General features: G+C 39.1%; 1 protein-coding gene across 5 annotated transcripts in view; it reads right to left on the bottom strand.

Annotated features, from left to right (window-relative positions):
- cbfa2t3 (CBFA2/RUNX1 partner transcriptional co-repressor 3) overlaps positions 1 to 8,699 on the bottom strand; it is an 85,695-nt gene that overhangs the window by 13,081 nt on the left and 63,915 nt on the right. For 4 of the 5 annotated variants that reach the window (XM_077201529.1, XM_077201532.1, XM_077201531.1 and 1 more), the window contains 3 exons: positions 7,835 to 8,115; positions 6,597 to 6,682; positions 3,973 to 4,207 (listed from right to left, as the gene is read on the bottom strand). In XM_077201529.1, coding sequence (XP_077057644.1) covers positions 3,973 to 4,207; positions 6,597 to 6,682; positions 7,835 to 8,115 — 602 coding nt within the window. The remainder of the gene's footprint in view (positions 1 to 3,972; positions 4,208 to 6,596; positions 6,683 to 7,834; positions 8,116 to 8,699) is intronic. The other variant, XM_077201533.1, reaches the window with a different exon arrangement.

Consider the following 8,699-nt stretch of genomic DNA (forward strand, 5'->3'; position numbering starts at 1 on the left):
AGATTACACAGACTTTTACTTTCTGTAAAAAGGTCCGGAAAAATGACCTCAGGTAATGCTGATCCCGTGCGGATAGACCCGCTGTAAATATGTGTGTAAATATTTCGAGTTTAAAAGTAGTTTTCCGAGGTTTTTCAAGTATGGAGACGCTTGAAAAAGCATTCAGTTGCGTTCTAGACGCTGGGACAGATCTGTGGCAAAACTCAAGTGTTTTACACACACATTCAGATCAGAAGGATATCGAAAGCACTTGTTAGAGGCACGACACATCTTTTAGCGTTCGGTAAGTGCCGATTACCAACACAATCCAATCTGAAGTTAATTAATACATCGTTCGACCAGACATAACTGTTTTATATATATAAATAAAATATGTGTTTGCGCACGTGATATCAGGAAGAGCGTAATACACACATGACGACAGGAGTGACGGCGGTTTGTAAATCGAGTTACTCTCCCACTTCTGCCAGTTTTACTGAGATCTCTAATCCCGTGCGAATTGTCCATTAATATTACAGACGTCCTGTGGTAAAATTACATTACCCATCGACCCTTGTAAATTTAATCCCGTCCGAATAGGGCTTTATACTCCCTCAGCCTTAGACAGTACCAAAAAACATCTAAAATCATGACAACCACGTCCTTACCAAGTGTGACGCACCCTTCCCTAATGACTGCAATAACAGATAACAACAATTTTGTTGGCTTCGGTTTATATTTCTGTCATCATCGCACTAGGTTGTAGCGGTGTAACGGTTCTCGGTACAAAATCGAACCGTACCGTTTTGGCACGCACTTGCACTGCGGCTGATCTCAAATCTGATGACGCATCTATAATCCGGTTTGTTGAAAATAATAACGCGTAAAACAGTTCTGCTTATGTATGTTTCTGTCGATGGATGCACAAGCTGGCTCCACAATAATACACTACAACAGCGATAATCAAAAAACATGAACAAAAACGGACACACTTTGTAAATCCGGTCACTCCGTTTGCTCGAACATGACCAGTCATTTACGCCGTCATCACGAGTGTTGATAGGCGAAATCTGAACACACAGTGCTATCTGTTTAAACTAAACTCATTTAAGCCTTCTTAATTTAAACATTGAAGAGTAAGATGCGAAAGAGAACATTCAACATTCAGAAAATTCACACAAAAATTATGTCAACATGTCCGTCTTGATGAATATACTGCCTTAAGTGAACTTGTACGGTCGAGAAAGACAGCGCAAGTGAACAGTATCGGGGTATATATATATATAAATAACAATACATAACAGTATAATATTGAATCTGTGCATTATGTCTTGAAGTGACAGCAGCCTAATATTCCTGCTGTCTGTGTTTTTAATGTTAATCAAACAACAAAAGACAAGGAAATCACTCACAGCTCTGGATTGAATAGCTTTTGTAACATTAATTAGGATTAATCTTTAATTTATATGCAATGTAATTTTACATTTGGTTATTTTATTCAATTCCTGTACCTGAAAAATAATGTTAGACCTACCTAAAAAACCTGAAAAGCCCTGTTTATTGTATTAGTATCTTTGCTCTATTTGTGTTGTTGCTTGTAGTTAGATTTTTTGTTCTTATTTTTTATTTTTTTATTTAACAGTAGTCCTCTTTTCCCTGAACATAGCACATACCGAACCGCACCGAAACCGTGATACAAACCGAACCGTGAGCTATTTGAACCGTTGCACCCCTTCCACAGCGAAAATTCACTGTCCCTCATCACTGTATTTTAAACATTGCACATGTGACTGGCAGAGTCATGCACGATTTTTACTCTCAATGACAACAGAAAAATGACTTTGCCGGAAACGTTATGTCATGCCTGCTTAGGACAGTGTCTATTCCCAGGAACCTAGAGTACTGCACATGTCTCGCTTATCCGACACCTGATTTAAATCATAGATCACTTTACTAATGACCTGTGGATTGGAATAAGGTGTGTCAACTTACAGAGACATCCAAATGCAGTACTGTGGGTCTCTAGGAACAGGCTGTGACAGACAAGTCCCTATATAAAGTTACAGAAATGCTAAGGTAAGGACAAACTGTAATGTAAGTGTGCTAAATGTGGGATCACATGCCAAACTTGTCCCAAAAAGAAAACGGATTCGATTTGTTTTGGTATGTTGGCTGATGGAAACCACTTTCTGCAGCTGGTAAGAGTGAAAAAAAAGTAACGTAATGCATTACTTTTCTAAAAAAGTAACTAAATAACGCAATTAGTTACTTTTTAAGGGGGTAACGATATAATGCTTTATTTTTCAAAGTAACTTTCCCCAACACTGAAGGTAAGTGTGCTAAATGTGGGATCACATGCCAAACTGGTCCCAAAAAGAAAACAGATTTGATTTGTGTTGATGGTTATATTGGCTGATGGAAACCACTGGTAAGAGTGTGTCAGACATGCTGCTACTTATTTGAAAAAGTAACTCAGATATCTTGTTGTAAATTTTAAAATTGTGTTACTTTACTAGTTACTTGGAAAAAGTATTCTGATTATGTAACTCAAGTTACTTGTAATGAGTTACTACCCCCTACACTGGCCCTAGACAAAGTTACAGAAACGCTAAGGTAAGGAGAAACTGTAAGGTTAGTGAGCTAAATGTGGGATCACATGCCTAAAAAGAAAACAGATTTGATTTTTTTTTGGTAGCCTAGCCCAGATGAAAAAAAAGTAATGCAAAAGTAATGTACTGCATTACTTTTCTAAAAAAGTAACTGAGTAAAGCAATTAGTTCCTTTTTAGGGGAGTAACGCAATATTGTAATGCATTACTTTTCAAAGTAACTTTTCCCAACACTGAAGGTAAGTGTGCTAAAAGGGATAGTTCACACAAAAATGTAAATTCTGTCAGTATTTACTCTCCCTCATGTTGTTCAACCCCGTAACACCTTTGTTCATCTTCGGGACACGAATTAAGATATTTTTGATTAAATCTGAGAGCTGGATCACTCCTCCATAGGCTTCTAAGGGATTGACACTTGTCAGCCCCGAAAAGTTATTAAAGACATCGTTAAAATAATCCAAGTGACTACAGTGGCTCAATCTTAAGTTTATCAAGCGACGAGAATACTTTTTGTGCGCAAAAACAAACAAAAATAACGACTTTATTTCAACTCTTCATTTCCTTCTCTGTGGGCCTCGAGTCAGTTCACTAGTGTAACAGCGCAGTGCTTCTGTTGTTGTACGTCACACACATCACACACATGACCAGCGTCCGCCAATAGTGAGCCTACGTGTGACGTAGCTCTACGCAATCACATTACGTTAACTGACTCGAGGTCCACAGAGAAGGAAATGAAGAGTTGAAATAAAGTCGTTATTTTTGTTTGTTTTTGAGTCGCTTGATAAACTTAAGATTGAGCCACTGTAGTCACTTGGACTATTTTAACGATGTCTTTAATAACTTTTCAGGGAACAAGTTTCAATCCCTTAGAAGCCTATGGAGGAGTGATCCAGCTCTCAGATTTAATCAAAAATATCTTAATTCGTGTCCAGAAGATGAACGAAGGTCTTACGGGGTTGAAACAACATGAGGGAGAGTAAATACTGACAGAATTTACATTTTTGGGTGAACTATCCCTTTAATGTTGGATCACATGCCAAACTGGTCCTAAAAAGAAAATATTAGATTTTTTTTTTGTATGTTGGCTGATGGGAACCACTTTCTGCAGCTGGTAAGAGTAGAAAAAAAGTAACCTAACACATTACTTTTCTAAGCAAGTACAAAATTAGTTCCTTTTTTAGGGAGTAACGCAATATTGTAATGCATTACTTTTCAAAGTAACTTTCCCCAGCACTGAAGGTAAGTGTGCTAAATGTGGGATCACATGCCTAAAAAGAAAACAGATTGAATGTGTTTGGTATGTTGGCTGATGGAAGCCACTTTCTGCATCTGGAAAGAGTGTGTCAGACATGCTGCGTGCCGAGGATCTGCAGCGGTACATGTACCTATCGGCTGTGTGTCGCTGCTGTTAGAAGTGTTGGAGGAGGAAGAGTTGTGGTGAGGAAGAGGAGGAGGAGGAGGAGGCCGCTGGGAGGAGCTCACACCTTTTTTCATATCCTCCACGTCACTGTACCGACGGATCCAGTGGTTCATCTCCTCGCGGTCCGCCTCCTGGCAGCGGCGGAGCACCGTGAGCGAGCGCCGAGTCTTCTCCACCATATCCATGATACAGTTCAGCAACTACAGCGAGAAACGGATGAGAATAGTGGAACATTAGACCAGTTACAGTCAGACCAACATTTATTCACTATAGTTTAGAAAATGGTAGTAAAATATGACAAGAACTCAGTTGATATTTCACTGGTTTTGGCCCTCCTTCTGTTAGACTGTCTCACCAAGACCAAGCAATGCTTCATTTTGTTCAGTCTGTGGTGCAAAAATGTTGCTTTAGCAATTAAAGAAACACTTCAGCAAAACATGATCAGGTCAAAGTGTCTGAATAAGTTTTAGTCCCACATTTTTTGTAATGTTACTGGTAGTCACTGTATGAAGAATATTTGGGTATAATATGTCACAATCGCTTACATAAATGAACTATAGTGTCCTGCACACACTAGTAAAAAAAATATCCAAAATTATATCTGGTGTCTGAATAATTTTTGGTTTGACTGTACATCCTGTACACAAAAAAATATATTTCCCTATATATGAATAATCCATAAGGGATCCAAACTAACAATTTCACAATGCACCTTCTTTGGCGCTTACTAATAAAAATAAAAATAAAGCTGTTTTATTTGAAGACCTGATGCATTAGTGAACTGCACAAGCTATTTAAAACAGCTTTTGTGAGTGCAATCTATATATATATATATATAAATGTAACTTTGCTTTTTATTTGTTACTTAAAGCTCACTTGAAGTTCTTCGATACCACATTGAAAACTACTAGCGTAACTGATAAACTTCAAACATTATTAAAAACAAGTGAACAGTCAGTCATAAAATAAGAACAAATACACAAATTACAAGCAGACATGAATACTAACTAACAAATTACAAAGTCTAACAGTAGTATTCAGGTACAGAAATGAACAATTAAGCCTGAATTTGAAATAACTATTTGTTCTCTGTAGAAATTAAATATAGTTGTATCTTTGTTAAAGCTGTTTTATTAACATTAATGAGACAGACAACAGCAGGAATATTAGGCTGCCGTCACTTTAAGACCGAACGCACGGACCGAATATGCAGACAAACATCCGGTTTCTTTCTCAACTGTTCACTCATGACATAACCGAGAGAATACTTGCTGAAACGGGTATTTAGACATCATTTTGTGTGTGTATGTGTCCGTTCAAGGGCAAGGAAAGACGAAAGACGCTATCTGAAACGCACTTCTCTCTGCGTGCACAGATTTTCACCTCTTTCTCCACGTTTAAAACTGTTTGAATGTGTTTTTTTTTTGTGTGTTTTTTTTAAAATGTGCAATCCAGTGTTGCAGTGAGCGGTTAAGCAACAATAGCCTTGCAACAGCTGTGCTGCCAGTGGGAGAAGCCAAAACTCTTCATTCTTCCCCAATGCTTCTATCCCGTCTTACACACACACACACCTCCCCTCCATAACATCTCCCCTCATGCATGTGATGCCATCCCTCACTCTTTGAGTATGTTGTTGGCTGTATTTATTTCAGATTTGGATGGCGTCCAGAATAAGCCTGATTCCACAGACTGCAGGCCTTGTCTCAGCTGCTCTCTCCAGTGGGAACGTCCTCACTCCATCTGTGGCCTTTTTATTCAATATGTGTTTGAGTGAGGGGAAAGTTTGCGTAGAGGCAAAATAAAGGCCTTATTGGACCTCGTCACTTCATGCGTTTTCTCAGATCTGATAGCTATTAAGTAACAAAAGCCCTGCACAAGTGTAAATGCATCTGGTTGTTGAAACCACGTTAACACATGTTACTCCTCTCAAAATGTTAGAAAATAAACGTGTAAGAGCGTGTTATAGGCTATATGGCACATTATAGCTTTATATTATATCTCTTCAGCAAAGCCAACGCGCAAACTGCCTAAAATTAAAGAAAGTCGCAGACGCTCAAAACACAATCATCTTCATCAAAACTAGAGAGACTAAATTATCTTTTCAGTGCTGATGATCAATAAAATGCAGCTCATATCTGTTGCTTTTGCTGACGTGAACTCCGTTAAATTTGCAAATAGCGCGGGAATTGAAGATATTTGTTTGTTTTGCGGAGACACATATACTGTATGTGGGCTACTGTAAAATGAACCGTTTTAACAAATAAGATTGCTATGCGATCAGTAAAAAACACAAACAGTAAACAGTTCTACCATCAGGTATCCATCAATTTGACTCAGCTATATAACTATAGTGCAATTCTTTTTTGTCATATAACTTTCCTGTATCTGTAATTTGAAGTATCAGTCTGGTTTTGACTCGGTGCACTATCAAGTTATAAGTTACGGATGTTCGAGCACCTTGGATCAGCGACCATCTTGACCACATTAATATGAAATAACTTGTTTTCCCCGTCGTAGAGTTAACAACTCTCTTGCTCATGCAGCATGAATGAAAGATGATAAAGGAAGAAAGCATCTGGTCACACATACGTTATCAAGGTGTTTCCATTCCTCAGCCCACTCGCGGTCTGTCAGCCGGTGATCAATCACTTCTTCTTGACGGGCTCCATGCACGGCTATAACAGAAACACAACACCGCATTAGCATACACACTAACACCATAGAGAATCAATGTCCATGTAAGTGCAATTCTGCAATGCAATGCATTCCTGTTGTTGGAAATATTACTCAAATTATAAACCAGGTGAAATCATGCTGTAAAACAGCAGATAATACATACACCTGTGACTGTGCATCAGTTCTTGTTTGAAAATCAAGTTTTTTAAATGTTGTTTATATGTCTATGTGGTGTTTTTAATATGCTTTAAATGTGCATTGTGTAATATTTAGGAAGATCTGTTGACAGACATGCAATATAATATACATAACTATGTTTTCAGTGGTGTATAAACACCTTACTTAATGAAGCGTTGTTTTTATTATCTTAGAATGAGCCATTTCTCTCTACACACACCGCGGGTCTCCTTACATCGACATGTTTCTACGGTGGCCCTGAGCGGACAAACACGTTTCCTCACTATGTTGTTCTTCGTGAGAAGAAGCGAATAAAACACTGACACAATGATAAACAAGTAACAATAATATTCACAATAACATCGTTTTACTGAATAATTAAGTAAACCAAATTTCTTACTTTATCTCTGTAAAGAAACCTCATTGTTTAACTGGCTACTCTCTGCTGTCTCAGACGACGACATCACTTCCTGTCGGCCACCGTAACTTCTGTTGGTTGCAATTCGTAACCTCGATATTTCTAGGTATTTTTAATTTGTAAAAATCACACACTGCACCTTTAAGACAAACCATGTGTATGTAAATTCATAAGTCGACAGCATTGCTGAGTATTTTCTGCTTAAAACTGCAGGGAACCAAAGATCGATGGTGTTTCTGACGTCACAAACTACCTTGTAACCAATCAGATCAACGTGTGATCGTCAACGAGTGGATCTCTGAGCTGAGTGAGTGAGTGGAGGCGGGGCTCATTTGCATATTTATAGAACCGCGCATACTAAATGAGGCAAGGGTGTCGAGTTACATTCAAGATATTGTAAAGGCATGAAGAATTTTTTTTCAAGAAAAAAACGCTTAAATATGTAATTTTGGTGAGTTTTAATGTATCTAATTATTGACTACAGGGGGACTTTAAAGCATTTTGGTTGAACAACACTGGAAACAAAGTAGTTTATTGGTTTATTCACCAGTCTGACCTGTCGGCCGGTGCCGGTCCCGCACGTCCCTGTGCTCGGCGTGTCTGTAAGCGTCTCTGTAGTGGTGGGCGAGCGCCATGTCCTCGAGCCGGTAATGTTGCGGGGCGGGGGGGGTGGGGTGGGCAAGGCCGTTGGGGGGGTGTGTTGGGAGCCCGTTTGGGGGCGGATGGGCCGGTAAGCCACTGCTGGGACTGAAACGCTGACTGGGACTCACTGTACATGGACGCTTGGCCAGATGTTCTGGGTGCAAACAGTCCCGGTCGCCTGCGCTCTCTTTGGTCCTGTAAGAGGGAATGTAGAAGCGCATTTAGGACACATCCAAGAGACAAGTCACCTTTATTTATATAGCGCTTTTAACAATACAGATTGTTTCAAAGCAGCTTTACAGAGATAACAGGAAAATAATGCAACAAAGTGTGTTTCCTGAAGAAAATAGCGTCACAGTCCAGCTTAAGTAAGTTCAGTGATGGTTCATTTCTGTTGTAAAAAAGTTATTCGTTCGGTTCACATGACGTCACTGTAGCTTTGCGCCGCCATCTTGACGACCGGCGGTCTCAGTAATGCCTGTAATATGTTGTGCAGTTGGCTGCAAACACAGCCGAAAGAGGAACCCCGAACTGGTATTTTATTCAATACCAAAAGAAAAGGATAGAATAAATGTCTCATAGTGTATGAATGTCTAATATTGTATCATGTCTCATCTTTCTGTGCGCACACACCCGAGACGAAGCGTGCACTCATAGACTCCTATACAGCGCGCGAGTAATGAATTGAGCTCTGTTTCGTGTCTGAATGGACAAATACACACAACATTATGTTTAAATGTCCGTTTTGGAGAGTATTCCGTAAAATATGTCGGTTATTT

This window comes from Siphateles boraxobius, unplaced genomic scaffold, assembly GCF_051911475.1.
Source record: "Siphateles boraxobius isolate OS27281-9 unplaced genomic scaffold, OSU_SipBor_1 48, whole genome shotgun sequence".
NCBI lineage: Eukaryota > Metazoa > Chordata > Actinopteri > Cypriniformes > Leuciscidae > Siphateles > Siphateles boraxobius.